This window comes from Arctopsyche grandis, chromosome 9 (genome assembly GCF_051622035.1).
Source record: "Arctopsyche grandis isolate Sample6627 chromosome 9, ASM5162203v2, whole genome shotgun sequence".
In the NCBI taxonomy this organism is placed as follows: Eukaryota; Metazoa; Arthropoda; class Insecta; order Trichoptera; family Hydropsychidae; genus Arctopsyche; species Arctopsyche grandis.
The window spans coordinates 14,816,955-14,842,223 of record NC_135363.1 but is presented as its reverse complement, the minus strand read 5'-3'; the positions used below and the strand labels follow the sequence as shown (position 1 = coordinate 14,842,223).

Genomic DNA, 25,269 nt, shown 5'->3' with positions numbered 1-25,269 from the left:
ATAATTGAATTTGCTTATTCCATTTGGAGCCCTTATTTTAAAAATACGATGTATGTTTAAAAAGAGTCCAACGAAGAATTACAAAAATGCCTTTGAACTTAAATCACTTTCATATGATATGAGATTCAACAGAATGAATTTTTACACGTGGAGATGAGAAGAATGAAAGATGATCTAATCGAAGTATATACAATTTTAAGCAACCATTACAATTGTCGTATGATCAATTTCCTTGCGTTTAACAATAACACTCATCTGAAAGGTCATACTCTCAGACTCCGAACTGTAATTTACTTCAAAATAATCAGATAATTATTTTTTAAAAAGAGTGGCTAAACTTTGGAATTGTCTATCAATGAATTAATAACGTCTCGTAACTTAAACCTTTTTAAAAATAAACTTGATGATTCGTTTAAAATATGTGGGTTTTTGTAACTCTTCTTTTTTTGAGATAAATTTATATTTTGTGTTTACTCTTGTTTATTTTAATTTCAGTTTTCTATTTTTAATTTTAATTTTTTTAGTTTTATTTTTATTTTTATTATTTTATTTGATATTTATATTTATGTACTTAATGTATGTATTATCTAACACCTTGGGTCCGTCAGCTTTCCCACCTTTACCAAGTATTCTTAAATAAAAAATATCAGCATTAAACTTGATAAATGTTCAAAATGATTCAAATCTGTCTTAAATATATATATTACAAGATTTTTTTGTGAAAAGGAATGTAAATCAATCAAAGGAGTCCTATAAAATCTTATTCATAGACATTAACTATCAATTTCGTTTTATAAAGTACTTAGTTACTTAGAATATGAATACGAAATTTCAAACGAGAAGTTGAGACGAATCAATCAATCTTATTTGTTTTGGAGAAAAAAAAAACATAAAAAACCATTGAATTGTGTAATATAATACATACAATACGAGTATTTACATATATGATAAGGTAAAATCAACAAAGATGTTGAATTTTTATTATTTTTTTAATAACGTTTTATTGAATATTTAAACGTAAATGTTAAATATGGAATATTGAAACTATACTTTTTTTCATAGCTTTTTCTGTGGTTACTTCATGTTATTGCAAAATGACGAATGAATAAATTTAACGATGTGGAACGTTACGTGCCTGTGTATCTTTGGAAGACCACAGGCGAGCGTTGAGAATGTTGACGTTTTCACGCGAAAATTTGAAATTCGAATTGGTATTATACAAAGGATTTTCAATGTCCACATTCAGGTGCACATCTGTATGTATGTACATATGTACGTACCGTTGCCCTTTGTGGTGCACGACCTGCATACGAATGCAAGATGCATTAGAAATGCCGAAGCATTTCTATTTTCAAGAACGTGAAATGCGTGTACGTTCTTCACATTTCCCTCGCAATGAAATATCCAATCAGAAAACGTTCGTATCTTACATTTACGTGTATTAAATTTTATGATGAAAACGTATGCTTCAAATATATACGTATGTGAGTATGATTTCGCTCTTCTCCCAGGTCCTCGAATACAACGAAAGTACTAATGTAATAATAATTCTATGATATCTTACCCACTTAGTCAAATGGAATGTCAACCTATAATGAAATCACTTTGGCAAATTGACGTACAATTAAATTAGTACCAAAATGGATCACTTTAATGAAGAGCGCGTTATTAACGTTGAATTTTCAGATCGGAATTTCAACACCCATAACTACATATAGATAAAGCAAAAAAATACCCCTGAAGAAAGCAGTTCCGAGCTTATTCTTCGGAAATTATTATTGAGCAACCAGTACAGGAAAGGATTCCAAAAGCTATTGCTGAGCGCCAGCCACGTCACGAGAAAGTCCAACATCGGCGGCACCTTTTAAAAAAATAAATATAATCAATACACACACACATTTTTCTAAGAAATGAAATAATGCAATACGAGTTTTGGATGTGTACAATATAACGGCATTAAATATTTGGCGAATATCCAAAAAATACAACACTAAAAAAGATCGTAAAGTTTATAGTCAACTTAAAGATATTTATGCGTTGGAATTTCTCAACTGTATGTAACGCATAAATAATGCTTTTAATATCGACAATTCTTTACATTTTTTTTCTATACACATTGATGGATATTGTCTTACCTTACATCCGGTACAAGCAGCTACGACTTCCTGTATAGTGGCAGGAGTCACCACGACTATAAAGCCCAAAGACATTGCTGCCATTGTTCTTGAAGCGTTAGTGCTCAGTATTCGTTCTTGGGCGTCCAGCTGCGTGTAACAAAAGCATGAGAAATAAATTCACAGTTCAATTTAAGAAATGTTCTACAATGGTACAATTTTCGAGATATATTTCATGTCTTTTTCGTAGAAAGAAATTCAATTTTCTTTTCATACTTGTAACTTATACATCGACCTTGCATCGGTTCTATCGTTGAAATTTACATTATGAATAAAAATTGAATTGAATTATAGAATATAAAATATTTTTTGTGATGCAGTTCCTTATTGAAATACTTATACCTTATGTACATATATAACCCCGTATATATACTTAGATAGAACTGGACCGAAACAGGAAGTACAAATCGGATTACGGCGCCGGTTACATACTACCGCCCAGCTCTAAGCCGGGAATCTGTATCGATATTTTATATTTGATTCCTTTGCTGACGTCTTCGTATTAATGCAATTTAATTTATCGTCCCATATATATAATATTTATAATCAATATTTACGAGGAAAATCGAATTAGTTATTGAAAAGATATATACATACATACATATACATATGTATGTACATATACATATTTAGATTTACATTTGCATATAATTTTCTCAGATATGTACGTTCACTACTTATTAGCGCATGAAATTGTATTTTCAATTATGACTAAATAGAAAATATAAATTTTCAGCTTGATACGCTCGGGGGTTGTGAAATGAAATTTCACTTTAATAAACCAAAAGGTTTCTGAGGAAACAATCAAACTGGAGTGACATATCCAAGGTCTGGAAACCGGTGAAATTTGAGCCCATGATCAGTTGGTTCGAAAGCATTATATGCTAACCACAAGTCTTTGCTGCTGGTTATGTATCGAAATTACTCAAAAATCACTGAAAACATATACATTATTCAGAAATACCTGGACCTCATTAAAACTTGATATTTTAGATAAATTTAAACTTAATTTCATTTGGCCAAATGTCCGTTCGGTCAAGTGGCTTAGTGTCTGTCTGCTAAATATCCATTCGGCCAATAGTCCGTCAACCACGTTTATTACCTTCGAAATATTTTTCGTTATAATGAGCAAGACCCTCTATGTATGTATTAGTGCTTTCAATCTCGGAAGATTATTTCAGCACCGGGATTGCGGTGCTAGGAATTTCCAATCCCGGGATCCCGATGCTAGCACCGGGAAAACAAATGTATAACAAAAAAAGGAAAAAATGTTTAATTGTATATTTTCATATTTCAAAACCGTTCAATTGCATTTTGCAAACTCTCCCGATGTTTCACGCAAAAAATACTCCTCATATTTAATACATTCTTTTAATTTTCGGTTGGCATCCATTTCTAGATTCCTAAGATTAAATAAAAGACATCCTTTAATGTAATAAAATAAAGTAAAAAAACATCATTTTGCTTTTTACAAATATGTACTTTGTATCATCAAGTAATTATTCATCGAAACAAAAGAGTGTGGATAAGAACCCAAATATTGTCAGACGAAAAAATCGAAAGCAAGCTGAAAAGAGGCTAGCAAAAAAGCGAACACCTATAATGGGAGGTACCATTTCCGGTCAACTTGAAAATTTGAAAAAAAATTACGTCGTATCGATAATAATTTCAGTAACCGATACTAAGTTTCAGTTCGATAGGACGAACGGTGTTCAAAAAATCCCCACATACAGACACTCACACAGGCACACGAGAAAACGTGATCAGTGATCGATTCTGAGTTCAAATCAGTCAAAATATGTTACAAAAATCATTGTAGTTGAGCACAAAATCTGCGACACAATACAGGCCGTTGATACCATTTCGCGGGAATGGCAAGCCGGCGTCAAAACGGGTCAAAGAATAGAAATGGACTATGACTGTCATTGCTCATCCCACAATTGTTCATTATATAATGTTGTTTTATGTTTTTTATTTATTATTTTTGTAAAAATAATATTTTTAAAGAAATTTTGCCAGCAACGTAATCCCGGTATTCAGGCTAGTTTCAGCACCGGGATTCATGGTAACAGAAAACACCGGGATCCTGGGATTGGAAGCCTTAGTATGTATATATATTTTATCTTTTGGTTAATATTACTTTCAAACAATTCACACGTGTTATTAAGAATGATACCAATAACAATGAAAGGCAAAACTAAATAAAATTCAATTATTAACTGAATTACGTAGAATTAACTAACAGCTTTCAATTAGTTCCGCAAACCCAGCTTTCAATTAATTCATGTATGTAATTTCGATATAATTTTATGAATATTGATTCACAAGTAAGTAAACTAACAACTCGGTTGAAGAGATTAAAATGTATACTTTCCAGGAAGACCAAGTGTACACTTTACATACATATATGTACCTTCATAGGTCTATTCTAAGACATGGACTCTGACACAGTGCGACAAGAGAGCTCTCAACTTGCTGGAGAAGAAAATTTTCCCTCGTATGTATGTATGTATATGCATGTGGACCAATCTATTGAGAGTACAACCCAACGTATTTTTATTAAAAATGCAAATACTGGACTACATGTATCTAACGTATACATGATCCAGTCCTGCAAATAAGACTGCCGTTTACTGAAGTTACATATGTAATTGGAGAACAGATACGTAGAATATAACCAAATGAAGACAATTCTTCTGGCAACCATGATTGATGAATAATGAATCGGCAACATCCAGTGGCCAGTATACATACATATTAAAGCTCTGACCGCACTATGCGACAACCGAACGATCCGACACTTCACAACAGTACGCAACCAAATATTGTTTGTATGAAATTGTATGAGACATAACGCACTGCGCGACGTCGCATGACGTAGAACGACACCTTGCGTCAAAATTGACTTTTCAACCAACTATGACGCAAGGTGTCGTTTGCGACGTGACGCAAGTGTTGTTGAGTGGGGGTTGCCTTGCGACAATTATTCTCCTTCTTCATAATTTAAGACTTTGAAATAGCATGTAGCCATAATCTTTTGGTTTTTCTCGATTGTTCTTCTTCCTCGCATATCAAAGATACTATAATAGCGTCCGTTTCGTCCATCTTGCTCCGAAGTACCGAACGAACGATTGACATAATTTACTGCGTAGTGTCGCATCGCTGACGTTCAAGTGCGGTTTACCTAATGTTGTCACACACTGTTGTGAAGTATTGGATCGTTCGGTTGTCGCATAGTGCGGTCAGAGCTTAAGTCTTATTTTTATCAAATAATAATAATATCAACCGAAAAATTCCAATAAAATCTGAAAGCGTGCCCGGTAGCAGTTATGCGTGTACGCTAATATCGTACATTTGATCGTATCTAGTGGAATGATGCGGCACTCGAAGGGTTATTGCTACGCAGTTTCTGGTTAAGCGGCCGGGTACCCCATTAAACGTTGGCCAGGAAGCGACTTCTTCACCGTCTAGTTAACACCAAATGGGTGCACATCCTATCGCGATGATTGCGACTTAGGTAAAGGGGTTGAGGGCTCGTTTTCCCATGGAGTCGGCCCTACGCCCAATGGGCCGGAATATTGATAATAACGTGTACTACGTGCCCGTGAAAACCGACCGCGTCTCTTATTATTTCTACGAGCGAATACAATTTATTATGCTTTTATGCACCAAGTAATAAAAATCGTATCGACTCTCTTCTATTTACTGGGTACTTCCCAGTATACTTTATATATAATATAATTTATGTGACGTAAATAATTTGAAAGTAATTGTGAGCAATCCGCTTACACTATCTACCATTAGAATACATGTTTTATACATATATAGTCAGTAGGTCATAGCCAGCAGTTTGGCTTAATGGTAGCGTATATGTTTAGCACCATGCGATCACTGGTTCGATTCGTCAAATACTACTGTTTAGATTTGGGGGCTTTGTGACTCCAAATCGATCGTTTCTCTATCAGAGTTTGCCAATTTTATTTGATCATTGTTGAAACGGTTCCTCAAATTGTCAAAAAAATCCTTTCCTGTTGTAACAAAAAATCTTATGTATAATTTATAAAATTTATGCATAAAATCTCAATCTATAGATGTCTCAATAATCATCTGTATTTATTCTGTGTATAAATTGTAATAATTGTGCACAAAATCTAAAATCCGTAGATATCTCAATGGATTAATTCTGTACTTAATTAATTGTTAAAATTAATTCAATGGTCCTTACGGCCGTATATATGTTTGTAAAATAAAAATGTCTGGCCGTATATTTCATGTATGGTTTCGAATTATGAAATGATTTTTTATTGAAAAATATATATAATTTATTGATGTGTATAGTACACTCATATTGGAGCGATCTGTAATGACGAGTGTACTTTTATTGAGTTAATAAAAATAAAAATAAAATATATATAGGTCAGTCCATAAGTTCGTGCGCATTTTCAGGAAATTTTTAAAAGTGAAATGATGGATAAGAAATGTTTAAATAAAAAATGACGAAAGACTGTTCCATGAGATGAATCCATCCCTTTCTGCGATCTGATCCACTGTTAATTGTGGCTCCACAAGATTTTTAAGAAATCGTTATCAAAATTAACAGGACGCCCTGAACGGGATTCATCATAAATGCTACTTTTTCCAACTTTAAAATTTTTAAACCATTTTTGGGCAGTCCTTACACTGATAGTATTTTCACCATGTACACTATTAATTTTTACATACCTGCTTTACGTTTCACTTACGATTACAATTCAGGAAAAAGTTTGCCTCTTATCCGATCGTTTTCATACTTTGTCATATTGCTCATTTTGGTCATCAATATAAGTAAATGGATCCTCCGCCATTACGATGGTGCAAAAATATCGTGTAAGACGCGTTTGAAATTTGAATTTCTGAAAAGTGACTGACGTCTATCCAGTACTTAGTTTTAAACATAGATGGCGGTAGTAAAATAAAATTATTGGTATTTTTATTCAAAATAATAATTTTTTATCGCTGCAGATCTGGAAGATTCGCCACACGTAAATAAAAAGTATAAAATAGCACGTTTGTATTGATTATCGATATTTATTTTTATGGGTACCAATATGCGTCTGATGTTTACGAAAATTGATGACAGACTGACTAATACATTAGTCAAGCAATGTCAAATTTCGACAGGTTCGAAATTTTTTTGGTTTAGTAATGAGTCATCGTGAATCCCGTGCATGTTGAAAATGCGCATGAACTTATGGACTGAACTGATATATATATGTACATACCTACGTAGAAATTCAAGAACCTTGCTTTGAAGTAAAACACATTTTACATGTTGGTACAATGTATGTAAAAGCCTCAATATAATATACTAGTTGTTTTACCCGGCTTCGCTCAGTATTTGTAATATAAATAGTTTAAACATGGCGAATCTAATAGTAAATATTCATTTGTTTTTTTATTCAATTTATTTTAATCGAAAAAAAAATCGACTCGTCGTCATAGAAATTTTGACTTGTTTACGAAGTTCCTACCAACATAACTTACATACATACAAAGTGTCTTTCGAAATTATGCATTAGATAAGTTGGTAAAATAAAAGCTTCAACGCACACATGCGTGATGAAGAAGTAGGTTTCTCTTTCCATAAGGTTGTTAAGTCATTAAAAATTCTGAATCCACTCTAACTAATAATATTCAATGATACGAATGTATTTATTTACTTTTTGAAAGTAAAAATAAACAGAATAACACAAGTTTCTAAAAATAAATTATAACAATGAAATAAAATAATAACAAAAAAAGAAAGCTTTTCAATAGTGGGAGATATGGGATGCCAAAAATAATGATAAATAATTAAAAATTTAAAGCAAGACAAGGGACAACAAAATGGATCAATGTGAGGAGGAATATTATTAAGAAGAGCAAAACTACAGGTACGTATATAAATAGTAATTTCAGGTGTAATTGGTAGAATTTGGATTAATGTTAAATGATGAAAGATTACGAAGAGATCTGATTGCTTGGTAAATAAGGAATATCAATTATATAATTCAAAAGGCATGATTAATAATTTTTCCTCCTAAAATGCGATGAAACTAAACAAACATTGTGAAGAAATCTGGAACTATGTACAGTAGGAATGGAATTATTTAATTATTCGTTCGAAATTATTAATATATAATATGTACATATAGACTAGATAAAAAGGATCCTAAACAATACTAGCAAACTCCTGATGACTTCTTACCAATGAATTGAAAATCTTGACAACAGTACTATGGGATTTAAAGGGCTTGAATGATCTAAAAATGAAACTTAAATTCCTATATACCTTTCTTATTATCAAATCAATATGAAAATGGAAAGATACATAGTTCAATATCAAGTAAAATGCCAAGTTCTCTCACACGATTAACCACAAGTAATTGATTGATATCGATAATAAAATGAAATAATATAGTGGATGCATAGTTAAGTCTAGAGAATGTAAGATCATTGATCGAAGAAAATTAGGTATATCTTATTGCAAGGAAAATTTCTTTGGAAAATTATAAAAATTCGCCTCTTTCGCTTGTTTATACTACGACGGGTCGTATATCCAAAAGTTACTTTATTACGTGGAATTCTCTGTTCATTTATCCGTTAGGGAATACTAAATATCTACCCCCGAATATCTATATATATATATATATATATATATATATATATATATATATATATATATATATATATATATATATATATATATATATATATATATATATATATATAATATATATATATATATATATATATATATATATATATATATATATATATATATATATATATATAAATATATATATATATATATATATATATATATATATATATATATATATATATATATATATATATATATATATATATATATATATATATATATATATATATATATATATATATATTTAAGGCATATCAACTTTATTACTAAGATAATATCACATTAATCCTAAAAAAAAATTATGTCAAGTCTAAATAAATTGTGAAAAATTGTGCTGACAACTGCAAATCTAGGATAAAAATTTACACGGCCATTTTTTCTGATGTTGTCTAGTGTAGTTTTATGGTCAAACAATTTTCTCGACATGTGCATCAATCTCGCAGTAGACGACTGGTTTAACACCCCTGAATCATAGCGACCTTTAAACGACCCGTCACTAAATCGTAGCAGACACACTCACGACTGTGTGAAGGATTCGAGACTTTCAATCCTTAAGACAGTGGCTTCTCCCTTTTTTCCTATTTTATTTTATTCGTCATGAGGGACCGTCGAAAGAAAAAAATCAAAGAGAGAAAGCCAGAGAACGTATTCAAATACCCATGTAAAAAATGTACGTCTATAAATAAAACGCGCGGCTCTTTTTAACGAAAATAAAACTAGTTGAAGCTATTTCGTGACGTGTGCAAGATTAACGAGTTACATTTGGGCTTCGGAGCCTTTTTTTAATGGAACTCTAGTAAACCAAGAGTGAGTGTTAGTTAATTCAGTACAGATGCGGTTCGCGCTGCAAATGTTTGGTATTAATCTCTTTCCCTTCCCCTAATTTCTCTCCTGACCACGGAAAAATACGGTTTTTATGTGGTGTCTGCAGACAAGCGAGGGTTCAGTAAACTCTAATCAGAAACAGAGGTCAAACCTCAACGGATAATAAACGAGTGGGACTTCAATGTTTGATACATTGTTAATAATCTACCATCAATTTAAACACATTAAAGGTAATTACAGTATATGTACATAAATACGATGATTTAAGATTATGAATTCATCGCTCGTGCGCAACTTGTTAATTATTCAGGTACAAATGAAACTTTCAAATAAAATTCAGGAAGTTAAATAAACTCATCAAGATACTTGAACAAAATTAAAGGGGATTTTCCTAGAACGCGCAGGCACAATATTATAAATTTGCGGTTGATCAGTGTCGCTTTTGACAGATCATGTTAAAGAATTTTGATTTCTTTCTAAATTTGGTTTATGCAGTGGTTTTTCCGAAAATTTGACGAGTGGCATACGGTCGGCTCGACTTTGGGGAGGAAGGGGATGGATACGAAGTGAGTCCGCGGAAGACTTAAATTAGAGATAACATTCATTTATTGCGCAATAAACACGGGGAGCGGTCTTTGTCTCGGCGCCGGGATGTGGCCTTTTTCCAGCGATAACCGGAGCTTTTACAGCGTTCGCCATCTGCTAGAAAAGCTCCTCGGAAAATCTTCTCGACGCGCGAATAAACCGACGGCGCTCATATTTGCAACGGGCGCGCCTTCTGGCCGCGTATCCTCCTCGTCGAGATTTCACAGCTTTAGCTTGCATTTGCGAAAAATTTCACCGAAAATATCCATAAAAATGAAAAAAAAAATGAAACTTTTCCGAGATATTGTCACAAAGTTTTTTCAATTTTCTTAAACTTCTAAGAAATAATTTAAAAGCGAAGGCGATTACCGAAATACAAGCAAACATTTCCAGCATCCGCGATTTTCATATCTATAATATGAATTTGCTTCAACATATTCTTACATACATATATACGAGTATATATCATATACATATATATAATGTATGTATACGTTATATATATGTATATGAAAATTTAAATACAAAGTCCTCTTGGGTATTACACGGATTAATTTTCAATTGTTTCGAAACGTGCTTTTACTTTATTTATGTACTTAGTAACAATAGATGAAGTTTTGTGATCATGCGAAAATTAAAACTCGAGATTTTGACTGATTTGAACTCAGAATCGATCACTGATCACGTTTTCATGATCTAGAAAAAATGTGTGTCTGTGTATTTTGGGGAATTTTTTGAACACCGTTAGTCCTATCAAAATGAAACTTAGTATCAGTTACTAAAATTCTATAAAAATTGATAGTATCGATAAGAATTTTAAGTTTAAATTCCTAAATTTTTTTTCAAATTTTCAAGTTGACCGGAAACGGTACCTCTCCTTATATGTAGGTGTCCTCTTTTATTAAGTTTTTGAATCTCCCAATCCGCTAATTATAAATCTTTTACCCCAATATTTTTGATCTAGAAAAAATGAGTGTGTGTGTCTGTATTTTAATTAAATATTAACAAATTCGATATGCGACGAATTTGCGAAGGGGGGAAGATGCCAATTTTAATGGATCTATCACAACAACTAAGCTAGATAAATCGGCAAAAATTCTAACAAGAGACGGTCAATTTATATTATTTAATAACCAACCAGATCTAGCGAGCAGCGTATTTTAATCGAATAATCGCTTGATTCCAGCTAGTATTTTTTTTATATATTGTCTTAATATTTTTATATACCACATATAGTTGGTCATTGGATGGTATAAATTTGAAAAAAAATCAATATGTGCTCAATGAAACGAAAATTGGAAAATCTGCTATCTAAAAAATTATTTCTACTTCATTATACATATTACGTTTATGTGAATTCTTATATAAAGTTTTGCTAGTATTAAATTTTGATATATAAGTTTATAAAGCCAAATAAAAAGTTTTTAATTCCAAATTTAGGTATTTGTATACGCTTTTCGATTGAGTTTCATTTCGCATAAATTTTCTTTAATCTTTTGCTTCTTCCTTTAAAATGAATACGAATTTTTCGACAGATTGTATTAAATATGCTTATGCTTATATACAGTCGTAACTTATGCTTAAGTTACGACTGTATTTTCACATTTTATACATCGATAATATTGTATAAAATATATTTCTTCATTGTATAAAAATAAACTTCGAAAAATCGTTTACACATACATACACACATACTATTCAATAGTCAAATAAACATCGTCGAATCACGACTCACGAATAAATAGAATGTGAACGAGAATTTCATTGGTTTAATACGTTCGTGAGAGAGAAATAGCCCATGGAGTGCGTATTTTTATCCCAACTGTAACATTTTACATAAAACGGTTTTCCGAGGGTTGTTTTATTATTTATAGTTTGCTCGAAGCGGCCTTTCAGATTCTGGATTTTCCTCTTGACCCGCGCCAAGCGTGGAAATCGTCGAACACGGAATAAACGGAGAGCGACGAAGGAAGGCTACACTAAATCAGTACCCAGTCGCAAGTGTGTATTAAGATGCACATTTTACGCAAGAATGGTATCATCACTCCTTTTGTTGCCAAATTAAAAAAAATAATATATATGTATTTTTTGTCTTTGACCATTTGTACAATTCAAACGATGTCGACTCACACATGCCGATTAATTCTTACACATAACTAAATATACATATACATACATTTTCAATAAAATATTTACGATCATAAATATTTGTCTGACGGGTATATAATATACCACACCACAACAGCACATATCTTAGTAATTTATTCATCAATTTCATTTTTTTTATTTGAATAATTCAGATTTTTATACATCATATATGCAAATTAAGTATATTTATACGTATGTATATTGGATCGCTACGGAAATCTACAGTTTTCAAATTGGGACCACGAAATTTGGTATATCAAATATCAGTGGTTAGAATTCAATGGTTTTGATTGTGTGGTTACTGATTCTTTCCCTGGCTTTGTTGTTGGCCAGACCTTAGATATGTGACTTCAAAGGGCGATCGTTTCATTTCAGAGTTTGCCAATGTATATTTTTTCTTTCTATCTTTATTTCATTGTTAACGATTCCAACAAATTAGCAATCCTGTCCTATTTCTCGCAAAAACTGAGTTTACGCATCTCATTGTTTGTTGATATCCAAATATGCTGCAAAAATGTGTCCATAGATATATATCTATAATGATTGAAATGCTTGATAATAGATGTTTATAATCAGCCTTGAATAATACTCGTGTATAATGTCTCTAATTTTACTAACTCGTGTGTTAGTAAAAATGTATATCTGTGTAAGTATTGAAAAAAAAACATGTGTATCCATCTTACCATACACCAATTTATGTAGACCAAAAATGGGTTTTGGAAAAGTTCAAGAAAACGTTCAGCTACCGAGAATTTTGGCTAGAATTTTATTTATATTAAAACTAGTGTTGTGCCCGTTGATTTCAACGGGCTTGGAAAGGAATTGATATAGTGTAAGCTTTTTTATAGGCGCGCGTGCGTATTACATAATACGCCTTTCACCGTTTTCGTGGATGTGTGTATGTGTGTACGTTCCTGCGCAGCGCATCTGACGCTGACGTCACCCTTGGCTCGGTCTGACGTCGCTCAGCGCTCCATATCAGGAGCACATGTCAGACACTGCACACCCCCTCCCACTTCCCCGTTACCCCGCTTCCCCGCGTCTCTTTGGCACGATCGCTCCTCACGTCACATCCCTATAGCGGATGCTTAAAATGCACCCATTGGTCAGAATGTATCGTCGTTGCTCTAATTGGTCAATTGTTAATCGGTACACGTGGTTCACGCTGATTGGTTGTGCGCCTCGTTCGGGTGTATTTTTTTTTATTAAATATCTCTAGGCACAACATATACACCTGACATTCTAAAATAATGTTTTTGAAATCCCCATACAGGTCGACGCGTTTATTATATTTCTTTTTTTATAGATTATATTTCTTTCCAACGTCACCCGTTGAAATATCAATGGACATATAACTAGTATGTACATATGTATGTACATATATGTAGATAAGTCATATTGTAAAATAGAAATGTGAATGTTAAGTGAGCGATCCGTTTTGGAGTACATAGTCGTGTTGATACATTGTACGATAGGGTATAAAATTTTCCGGTGACTTTTATTCGATTTATTGTGGGTGGGAAAAGCTCTCACGAGCGGACAGATACGACTGGGCGGCATAATGAGTGTGAGAATCGTTCCGTTGTGCCAGCGGCGCGGTCCAGATCGGGGTCGCGCGAAAATAAAACCTTTTTCTTGTTCCGGCCTATAAATCAAAAAGATAATCCCAGACTAGGGTAGCCATAGTTTACGCGGAGGAAGAGCGGGATGGTCACGGTGCTGCGATGATGCTGCTACAATGGCTAGGCGGCTCGACGCCCCGGAATGACACCTCGACTTTACGACGAGCTTTTGTACGACCAAAAGCAATTGTTCGCCCTCCGGGCACGCAGCTCGACCTTTTCTTCCCTTTCTTTAAAGTTAAACCGAGTCCTCTCAGTGCAATGGACAAAGAACACATTGCAGCACTCGTATGGACTCAAAAACGGCAATTTTCACCGTATGCCGTCCGGACTATGGACGTGTGCGCGAGATAATTAAAATATCCCTAGAGTTGACTATTCGTGAAAATTTTGACTATTCGTGATTGTACATATTGTCTCGATCCAGTACCCAGTTTATCGTTTTAAAAAAAGTTGATTAGGATGATGATGTTTCAGCAACATCCCAATCAAAATTTCTTTATTTTTAATTAAATAAAGTTTATGAGAAATAAAAGGGATTCATTTACTACTGAATCGTTATACCTATACTATACGTTATACTTCTAATTAATAATGCAATTGAGTATATTCGAAAAACACTTTGATCTTGATCTAAATATCTAATATATACGATGTACTTGAGAGGTGCGTAGATAATGAATTGTTACTTAAATACTTTCGCTCAAATTAATTGAAATGGATGTGCTGATTGGTACTGCCTGACTTGATCTGATGCTGAGATCGTAATAATTCTTATAATAAATTATTAATTAAGAGCTAACGCTCATACTGATTAATTAAGAGCTTACGCTCATAAACTCAGTAACAGAAAAATCACATTTCTTACTAACCGGAACGGAGACTAATCAATATATACTAAGTTTGACCGACTTAATTCGAGTATGACAATTTTTTTGTTGTTTGCTTTCTTTTAAGAAATATGAGCTTTTAAGAAAATGTGTAGTTTTTACAGATTTTCGGCTTTTGGAGATTTAATTCAAAATTTTAGTATTGCTGCGCCACAAGTGAGTTTTTGAATCAATAGCCAGATGTTTTTTCCATTGATTGTAATTTTTTATTGCTTTAAAATACGTTTAATTAATTATCTAGCCAATTTTAAAAATCAAAAATATTATTTCGTAATATTATGAACTAATTGTTCTAATTTTTCACTTTTATAATGGTTGATTTTTAATCTCAATATTTTTTTAATTAACTAGACAATATTGATAATGATGAAATAAATCGATCTTTTTAAAACTTTGTTTAGGCTCCGGTAGTTATTTTGTCAAAATTATAAATTTTAATAATTGCCTTTAATGACATCTTATTTTAAAAGAATTTATAATTTTTTACTTTTGTTCTTTAAAAAACGTATAATATTTTTATAAAAATATTGAGATATTATTTTTAATATATACTACTATGGACTTCATTATGTCATATCGATAGACGAAAGTGATTCGATGTTATAATGCCAAAAACATGTACAGGCGGACCTCAACTTTCGCACACAATTGGTTCCTGAAAATGTGTGCGAAAGTTAAATGTTCGAAAGTTGAGGGATGTAAAAAAAAAAGCAAAAAATGTATGTATTAAATAAAAATTATTTATATATGTACATTAAAAAGTAAAGTAAATACATAAAATAAAAAGCAAAAAAGCAAAAGCAGAAAAACACGATAAAATAAAAAATAAAAACAAAAGAAAAATAATACGTAAATAAAATACTCAAATCCTATTCTTAGTTTTACATTCTGCAAAAGAAAAATAGTAAAAAAAATATCACAGCGACGCCCAAATGGAAGAGAGTAGATTAAGATTCCACACATACATCACATTCAAATTAAGAGAATAATGATGAGCGCAGGCTGCCAGATACATATGTTAAAATAACATCCGATAATCTACACTCACTTAGGTGGAAAAGATCGCATTCAGGCACGGCAAATTATAATCTCGTAATGAACTTGTCAAGAGTTAGTTGAATATGACATTTTTTTTTTCTTCATAGAGAGTTCTGTAACAGACAGTACTCTTATGAATAGCCCTACGTACTTGAGATATTCGTTCTCCATTGGGATCACAGTCTTCCATAATGTTCAAAAACTTTTCGAGACGCGTAAAAGCTTCGTTCATATTTTTTATAGTTAAGGTATTAATGATTTCTTCTGGTTCTTCTTCCTCACTTTCAATATGTATATCATTCTCGTTCTCTTGCCGGTCCATTAGAAATTCATTGGTCATGGGTTCAGAATGAGATTCAATCATCTCATTAATATCTTCAATGTTAACATCTAGGTTAAGTTCGTTCATTAAGAGGACTATTTCAAGTGTGATAGTTTCTGGAGTTTCATCAAAATTTATATCACCCATCATTTGTGGGCATAGTTTTCTCCATGAACCTTTCATTGTTGACTCTTTTATTTCAGCCCACGCGTCTCCAATATTGTTTATTGCGTTCCATATGTTATAATTCCTCCAGAAATCTTTTAATGTGGGCCCACCTTCCATGTCAGTTGTCTTGATGGCCTGATTCATTATCGACCTCATATAATATCGTTTAAACGTAGCTATCACTGTTTGGTCCATGGGTTGTATGAGACACGTAGTATTGGGGGGAAGAAACACAACATTGATTTCTGGATATAAATTTTGTAGAGATTTTGGGTGTCCTGTAGCATTATCTAAGATTAATAATATTTGAAATGGTAAATTATTAACTTCACAATATTGCTTTACTGCTGGTACAAAATGTTAAGTGAACCAATCTTTAAATATTAAAGCAGTAACCCAGGCTTTTTTATTTGATTTCCAAATGACTGGAAACAATTTTTTATCTTTCCCTTTCAATGCTCTAGGATTTTCTGCTTGATAAATTAACATTGGCATCAATTTTAAATCACCAGCTAAATTTCCACCAAGAAGCAATCGGTTTTTAGAAGGTTTATGACCAGGGGCAACTGATTCTTCCTTTGATAAGAATGTACGATTAGGCATCTGCTTCCAAAATAAACCAGTCTCATCTACATTAAATATTTGACTAGAGGAATATTCACCATCTTCAATAATTTTGGACAATGAACAAAAAAAGTCTTTTGCAGCATCTTCATCCGCATCAGCTGATTCTCCAGTGAATTTAATATTGTGTAAAGAATATCTTGTTTTAAAATTTGAAAACCGGCCGTGACTTGCATGAAACACCGTGTTAGAATCTTCTTTTAGTCTATCCTTCCAATCTTTATGCAAACTAAGAGCTCTAGCTTGAATTATTGAAGTTTTTTGATTTTGGTCACTTATCCAATAAGACAAAGATTTCTCCATTTCATCCATCATTATGCCGTGCAGGATGTAACACTTTTCACAGTACGGGCTCGTTCATACGCATTTTATAGTGCGACAGGGAATGGAGGAGAGGGAAACAATTGCACGCAAACAAACATTTTTGCATTATCACCAAAAAAAAAAAAAAAAACGATTTTTGAAAAATGTGCGAAATAGCGAATTGTGCGAAAGTCGAATGTGCGAAAGTTGAGGTCCGCCTGTAAAACAAACCATTAAAAATATTATCATGGGAACGATATGATTCTGCAACGTGAGTAAAAAATATGTTTTATGCTCTACAATTGTATAATATGTCAAATAGGGTTTATTTCCATAAAAATGAATCCGTGGGTTATTAAGATAGTGTAGACAAAAATTAAAACAATTTCTTTGAGACATATTGCTATGTTAAAATAATTATAAGAATTCACTTTTTGAAATGAGTTTTATATATAAAATTGACATAAATTTTGAACGCGGTTCATTTTTAATTATATGGTCATAAAACAAAGATTATCGCTAACGGAACAGACGCTTATTTCAGTAAATTTTAAAAAGCTACATTTACCTATTTTCACGTTTTATTCGATTTCTGCTTTTTTCTACATCATATATATAAAGACGGCAATCGGTGTGTGTGTGTGTGTGTGTGTGTGTGTCCTAACTCTCGCCGAACATAATGAATGAATCGATAAAAATCGATAAATTCATTTTTCGACGAGACGACTTTGTCGCGACTCGAACCGATCACCCCAAATAGCCTGAATATAGGCCTAAATTGAGCTAATGGTCACGAACATCACGCCAAATCCAATTCTTCATTTTGCCTTTTTTTTTAAACATTAATTGAAATATTCTTTCTCGCCATATAAAAATACGTAATTATAATAATTTTATTTAGCGAGGTTTTGAACCATATTTTTATAAATTTATTTTTTATTAAATTTAAATTATTTATATTTTGACGATATTCGAGAAAAAAATTGATTTCATTCACCGCGGGCGCCGGGAATCGAACCTCGGACCCTCCGATCCAAACGCGATGTTCTCACGAGCTCGCACCGCTAGCCATATCCTCACCCAGAATACGTGTTTTAAATACACATCATATGTATATGCACCAGTGGCGTGCGGTCCATGGATGCGGTGGATGCGGCGCATCCCCTATAACTTTAAAAAGCCAAGAGTATTTTTAATAAATATTTGAATTTCGCTTCGATGTATTCTTAGTGATGTACGTGATTATGATGTAGTATATGATATATATTTCACATATCACGTGTTTTTTGTTACATGATGCATTATATAGGATCTTTTGATAATTTTTATTAAGGATTCGCATAGGCCGCATTCGCATAGGCCGGCCACAGGCGAGTGACGCTGGCGAGTAGACGCTGAGTGAAGTGCGCGCGCGTCATGGATTCGGAGTCGCGACCGATCCCATTTGCGCATGCGCACTATGAGGCTGTCTTATTCGCGCGGACGCGTTGACACTTGTTTAACCTCTACGGTGGATTCGGTTTCTCTGTTTGCTTATCTATTGAGTTTCACTTGGAAGCCGCTGTTGATCGATATTTCCGCACGCTACGCCCCAAGTTATTTATCAAAAAGCTAGCCGATTCATTTCTTTAGACGAAGTTAATCATTTATACTGTAAGTTGGTTATTTTTTACTTTTGAATTAAGTTTTCATTTAAATTAGTTTCGTCTAACTTTATTTTTAGTTTACGTTCCACTACTTACGAGTTTTCATTATTGCCTTTAATATGGATATCGAAAATAACAATGAGAGTGGACTTGTCGTCGAGATCAATAATAATTGCAATTGTTTAATTGAAAATGTGCTGAAAAGAAGATTTGCTTCTCTCCCATTTAATGAAAAGGAGATTATTGTTAAGAGCCCCAAACCCACACCAATATTAAATATTCAGTCTAAAACAAAAACATTTAAAAGGTATTTTAACACAGAAACATACGAAAAAATTTCATGGATTTGTGGATGTGCTCACTTAACGAAATTATTCTGTTGGCCATGTATTTTATTTTCTCAAGAAGTGAATGTCTGGAGTAAATTTGGATTTTCTGACCTAAACAATTTAAGTAAATCGCGCAAGAGACATGAATGTTCTCAAGCTCACATATGTTCTGCTGCTCAATTTAAAAAATTTGGAAAGGGACCTCGTATAGAAAATTTTTTAAGTGCTCAATTTAAAGCAAATATTGAAATGCACAACAAAGAAGTTACTGCAAATAGATACATTTTGTCGAAATTAATAAGCGCGATCTATTTTTTAGCAAAACAAGAACAACCTTTACGAGGACATTTTGAGCACCAGGAATCGGAAAATAGAGGGAATTATATTGAATTGCTGTATCTGTTGAGTGAATCAGACATAAAATTGAAAACTCATTTAGATAACTCTACGGTGTTTACTGGACTATCGAACCATATACAAAATGACTTGGTATCCGCAATATCAAAAGTCTTGCTAGATGAGATTAAAACTGAAATACGTGCATCAAAATTTGTTTCCATAATTGTGGACGAATCTACAGATATCAGTCGCAAAGCTCAGCTATCTACTATTTTTAGATATGTAGATGAAAATAATGAAATTCAGGAGAGATTTGTTGGATTTGTCGATGTTAGTCCCAATAGAACAGCTAATGCTCTTTTTCAGCACATACGTGAGACCTTGGAAGAATTTGGTTGTTTGGACAAATTAATTGCACAAACGTACGATGGAGCGGCTGTAATGTCCGGGGAGCATAATGGAGTGCAACGAAAAATTCGAGATATTTGTCCTAATTCTTTATTTGTCCATTGTTACGCTCACAGATTGAATTTAGTTTTGTCGCAATCTGTTAAACATATATCCGGATGCAAACGTTTTTTCAGCCGTATGTTGTCATTTTCAACTTTTTTTTGTAAGTCTTCAAGAAGAATTTCCCTTCTCGATTGTCAAATAAAAAAACGATTTCCCACTGCTGCCCCTACACGATGGAACTACAATAGCAAAATTTTAAATATGATATTAGAATATCAAACAGAATTAATGGAAATATTTAATCAAATAATTAATGACGAAGACGAATGGGATACTGATGCTGTCATAAATGCTGAAGTCCTTCATCGTTATTTAAAAGAGTTTGAATTCAATTTCAATTTGCATTTATTTTCTGCAATATTTAATTCGGCAGATTTTTTATTTGAAATTTTACAAAAAAAAACCTTTGACATATCGTATTGCGTAAGTGAAATTAAAAAATTTGTAAAATATTTAGATAACAAAAAAGACGATTTTGATTCATTGTGGAACAAAGTAATAACTAAAAATTTTAATAGAAAAAGAAAATATGCTGAATGTGAAGAAGATGTGAAAACAACGTATAAACTTCACTATTCTGAAATTTTAGAAACTCTTTCAGTAAATACAACCAATCGATTTCGAGATATCGAAAATTTAAAATTTCTCGAATTTTTTAACGTCAAAAAATTTAAAGAATATGAAAATAATTTTCCAGATTTCCTATTTAAATCACTCCACCTAACTTATGGAAAATACTTTGATTTTATGAAATTAAAAAGCGAATTAATTTACATGTACTCAACGCAAGATTTTCATTTGAAATCTATAAATGACGTAAAGGAATTAATTGTGAAAGATGATCTAATAGACGTTTTGGAACAAGTATTTAGTTTAATACAATTAATTTGTACGATACCTTCCACGAGCGCATCGGCTGAACGATCATTTTCGACTATGAAAAGAATTAAAACGTTCACCAGAAGTAGTCAAAGTGAAGAAAGACTCTCTGGTCTTGCTTTAATTGCAATCGAAAAGAAAATAATGTCAAATTTAAAAAACAATAAAAAATTCTATGATGCGGTTATCGATGAATTTTGTAAAAAGGAACGAAGAATAAAATTAAATTTTAAAAAATAAATTGGTCGGTTTTTTTTTTCAAACAAGGGACAGCATCCCTTGTTTGAAAAGTCACCGCCCGCCACTGATATGCACGTAATTTGTTATGTGTAATAATAATATTCAACGTTACGAGGTCAATGACCGTTTGTGTATAATCGGAAAATATTACATTTTGTTAACTTTAATTAACATTTTGTTAACGTTAGCTTTAAGAATTGAAAATTATTACAAATAAAGAATTGAAAACTATATATGAGAGTCTACGAAAATAACGGTTCCGGTTCCGGATTTTTTTTTTAGTTTTATACGAGTATAAAATAATTTTATACCCATGCGATGATATTTCATCGGGCTATTCACTAGTAATACTATATGTAATTCTCAAGTTCACAAGAAAATGTTCAATTACAATTTTTTGTGCCGCACATTGAGTACAGTGAGAACATATAAAGGTTTATATACGGCTATAAATTGATCTTTTAAAACTACAACACGGTTTTTGGGCTGGTCTGTTTAGTCGGTGGAGATAACTTGGTCGTAACAAGATTTGTTACTGCAGTTTCCTTCCCCTTAACGGAGATGTATGGACGTGTCCCCGCGTTATTGCGAAAAGTTCAACTACGAATTTTTGCATATCAGTTCGGACGTCAGCAGACATGTGTACAATAAACATCCGTAAACAATCTAATTTTAATCGAATTCATGAAAATATACATTCTCATTTTATTTAATCAACCATTAACACCCCGATTTTTAACCTAATATAAACAAATTTCCGTTGAAATTGTACCGGTCGTGAATTGCTTTCTTATTTCCGTTTGAATCAGTCCTAAAATCATACTAAGAAATCGAATCGTATTGATTGGCAAAAATTAATAATCTTTTAAAAGGGAAAACAAATATCCGTCGATGGATTTCAGATATTCAATTTCTATCTAGCAAACGGAACAAATTAAATGAGCTAACCAAAGGATATGAATAAAGTGAACCATCTTTTCATTGATTAAATAAAATTTTGGTTATTAAATATGTATAATGTTATACTTTACATTGTAATTCCTGGAGATGACGTTTTTTACACATGGTATACTGTGGCCATCTTGATCTATAGTTCCAGATTCTGAAGTTTTCATCCTCAATTTGTTCACGTGAAAACCGGATCCATAACAATACATCAGGGCCATCGTTGTTGGAAAATAGTATGCACAGCATGATAGAATCCTTGAATAAAAATTTGAATTTGAATTTGAATATGAATTTAAAAAATATTGATTAAATATATATATATATATATATATATATATATATATATATATATATATATATATATATATATATATATATATATATATATATATATATATATATATATATATATATATATATATATATATATATATATATTTATATATATATATATATATATATATATATATAAATATATATATATATATATATATATATATATATATATATATATATATGTAAATGTATGTAGATATTACCTGTATGCTATCCTCGTATGAAAAGGATCACAAGCCAAAAGGCCGGAAGAATTAAAATAATGTCCTCCACGCGGAAGGACCAAAACTGCGAAAAGCGACACCGACAACACCCAAGTCACGCTGATCACAAGAACGCATCCCTATAAATAGAGAAAAAACAACACAAATTTTAATAATCAATTAAGAAGATCCTCGGTAAAGTTGCAAATAATGTAAAAAGTTCTCGTTCTATATATGTCACACATAATTACTGAAAACCCTTGTCGACAACATCTTCACTACTTTGTTACGTTTCACAAACTTACATACAAAGTGAAATTTGTCAGAAAACAAACATATGTATGTACATATAATGATATAATGTGATTCGATGTTCATTAAGTTATTTTCGCAATATCACGCTCCCGTCCTCTTAATTGTGTTAGAAGTAACAACAGCTAAGATTTTAATGAATCAATTATTTTGATGCTCAAATTTATATAAATGTAATAAATTCGAGTGCCTGGTACTAGCATTAAGTAAGTAAAATTCGGGAAGCAAATTTTAGATATTTATAAACATATTTAGGTCCAATTATAATAATTGCTTATGCTAAACATATGTATGCTACAGTGATTTCATACTAGCAGTGAAAGTGTACTTTCACTGGCGTTTTAGAGTTCATGTTCCAAATACTAAACATTTACCATTGACACTTCTTTTAATGTTGTGTCCAAAAAAAGGTTTGTGATATCTTCTTGAATGTATAAATTCAGAATGCAAATTTGATGATGTTAGGACGAATGTTTTTCAACATATAGCTTCATATAGTTAACGTTGAATTGATATAGTGCACAGAGTGAAGATATAGAAATAGAAATGGGCGGGCTAAGTGGCTAGAAGAATGGACGAAAGACGCTAGAAAATAATAATAAAAATAAGTGCTAAAATGGTACCCGAGAGAATACAAAGGGGTAAAAGGAAGACCGCAGGGAAGTTGCGCAATACATAAACGAGTGTAAGCGTATTGGAGAGGCCTTTATCCAGCAGTGGATGGTAAATGGCTGTAGATTATGATAGGGAACGTTTGTTTTCAGAATGGAATACCCTATTTTTCATTAATTCGCCAGTCCTTTCTCTCAAATGGTGCTATTATGATCTAGCATCCAAATTGACATGATGTTTTCAACGTTCTGATTTGTATTATATGCTTTCACCGACTGAGCTGGTGAAGGTACATATCCTTGTATAAGTAAAAGTATAATTTCACTGGAGAATACAGATTCACTGTATCATATACACACATACTTACAAAATGTAGTAAGATTATGAAGGTTTGTAACTATATACAGTACATAACGGCATTTATCGAATACTAATGTAAAAGCATTAAGGTTTTGTCACCTTAAACCGAGACCTAACTTTTCAATGTTGAATATTAATTAAAAAAATGTTAAATCCGTAAAAGTCAATACGGGTGTCTAGATGCAAATGTATACATCCATAAAAAAGTAATCATGTATTTTTAAATATTAGTTAACCTCTATAAAACGTAGATATGTTTTTCAATTAAAGCATAGCATACGATAATTTCATTTATAAATGATAAAAATGATTTCCACAAAGGTTATTAACCTTTAAATGTATATTTAGGAGAAATCAATTACTTAGCTCAAATACTACGAACACTCAAACTTGAGTAGTGTACTTTGCTGTGAAACATCTTCAACTAGAATCCAGATAAATCCGTTCAAAATCTATACATATAATAAATAGTATATACATAGATTACGCACCACACAATACGATGTATTTCATTGCGAACTCTTTGATCCTACTCGAAGCTTCCGAACCGAAGATCTAGAAATCCCGAAAATGCCAAATGCCGAATTGTGCACACCCGATTTGGACCTAGACGTAATCCCGAACGGAAACCGTCCTTAAACCAGGTCTAACTTAAACGACAGTTCGTCGGATTACAGTCGGCTGTTCTTGAACCACCGGTTGACGATCCCCCGCGGTGGAAGTTAACCCCCTAACCCTCTTCCCGCGGGCACACACTCGGGTAAAGGGCGACATTAAGACGCATTACGACCAGCTAAGCCAGCGCGAGTTATGACCCGATAGCGCGCCGCGAAAGGGTTAAAACCTGGGCGAAAATTGAATTAATCTTTATAGCTTGTGTGTATATGAAGTGAGTGAATTTCGACATAAGTGACGCCATTTTCGCGCACGTGCTCATTGGGATTGCTGGGTTGTGCTAAAGTGTAAAATCTTGTACCGTAATACGAGAATTTTCCTATTCCCTTTCGATTGCAGTAGCAAAAATAATACGTGCTTGAATTTTTGTATTATTATATAATAAAATGATTCATTGTTACTCTTATATGTACATAATTATAATATCATGTACCGATCCCTCACTTAAACGATAATTTTGATATGAAAAATTTAATATATTTTCGAAATGAAAATT

The 25,269-nt window shown here is 32.4% G+C and overlaps 2 protein-coding genes across 2 annotated transcripts in view; one reads left to right on the top strand and one right to left on the bottom strand.

The window, feature by feature from the left end:
* LOC143917378 (trace amine-associated receptor 1) overlaps positions 1–25,269 on the bottom strand; it is an 83,531-nt gene that overhangs the window by 3,225 nt on the left and 55,037 nt on the right. Inside the window, exons 4-7 of the mRNA XM_077438872.1 lie at positions 22,815–22,954; positions 22,359–22,530; positions 2,136–2,264; positions 1,736–1,861 (exon numbers count right to left, since the gene is read on the bottom strand). Of these exons, the coding sequence (XP_077294998.1) occupies positions 1,736–1,861; positions 2,136–2,264; positions 22,359–22,530; positions 22,815–22,954 (567 nt within the window). The remainder of the gene's footprint in view (positions 1–1,735; positions 1,862–2,135; positions 2,265–22,358; positions 22,531–22,814; positions 22,955–25,269) is intronic.
* On the top strand, positions 18,838–21,358 carry LOC143917377 (zinc finger MYM-type protein 1-like). Its single transcript, XM_077438871.1, has 2 exons — positions 18,838–19,034; positions 19,105–21,358. Exon 2 carries the CDS (start codon positions 19,147–19,149, stop codon positions 21,325–21,327), a length of 2,181 nt encoding a protein of 726 aa, XP_077294997.1. The 5' UTR covers positions 18,838–19,034; positions 19,105–19,146; the 3' UTR covers positions 21,328–21,358.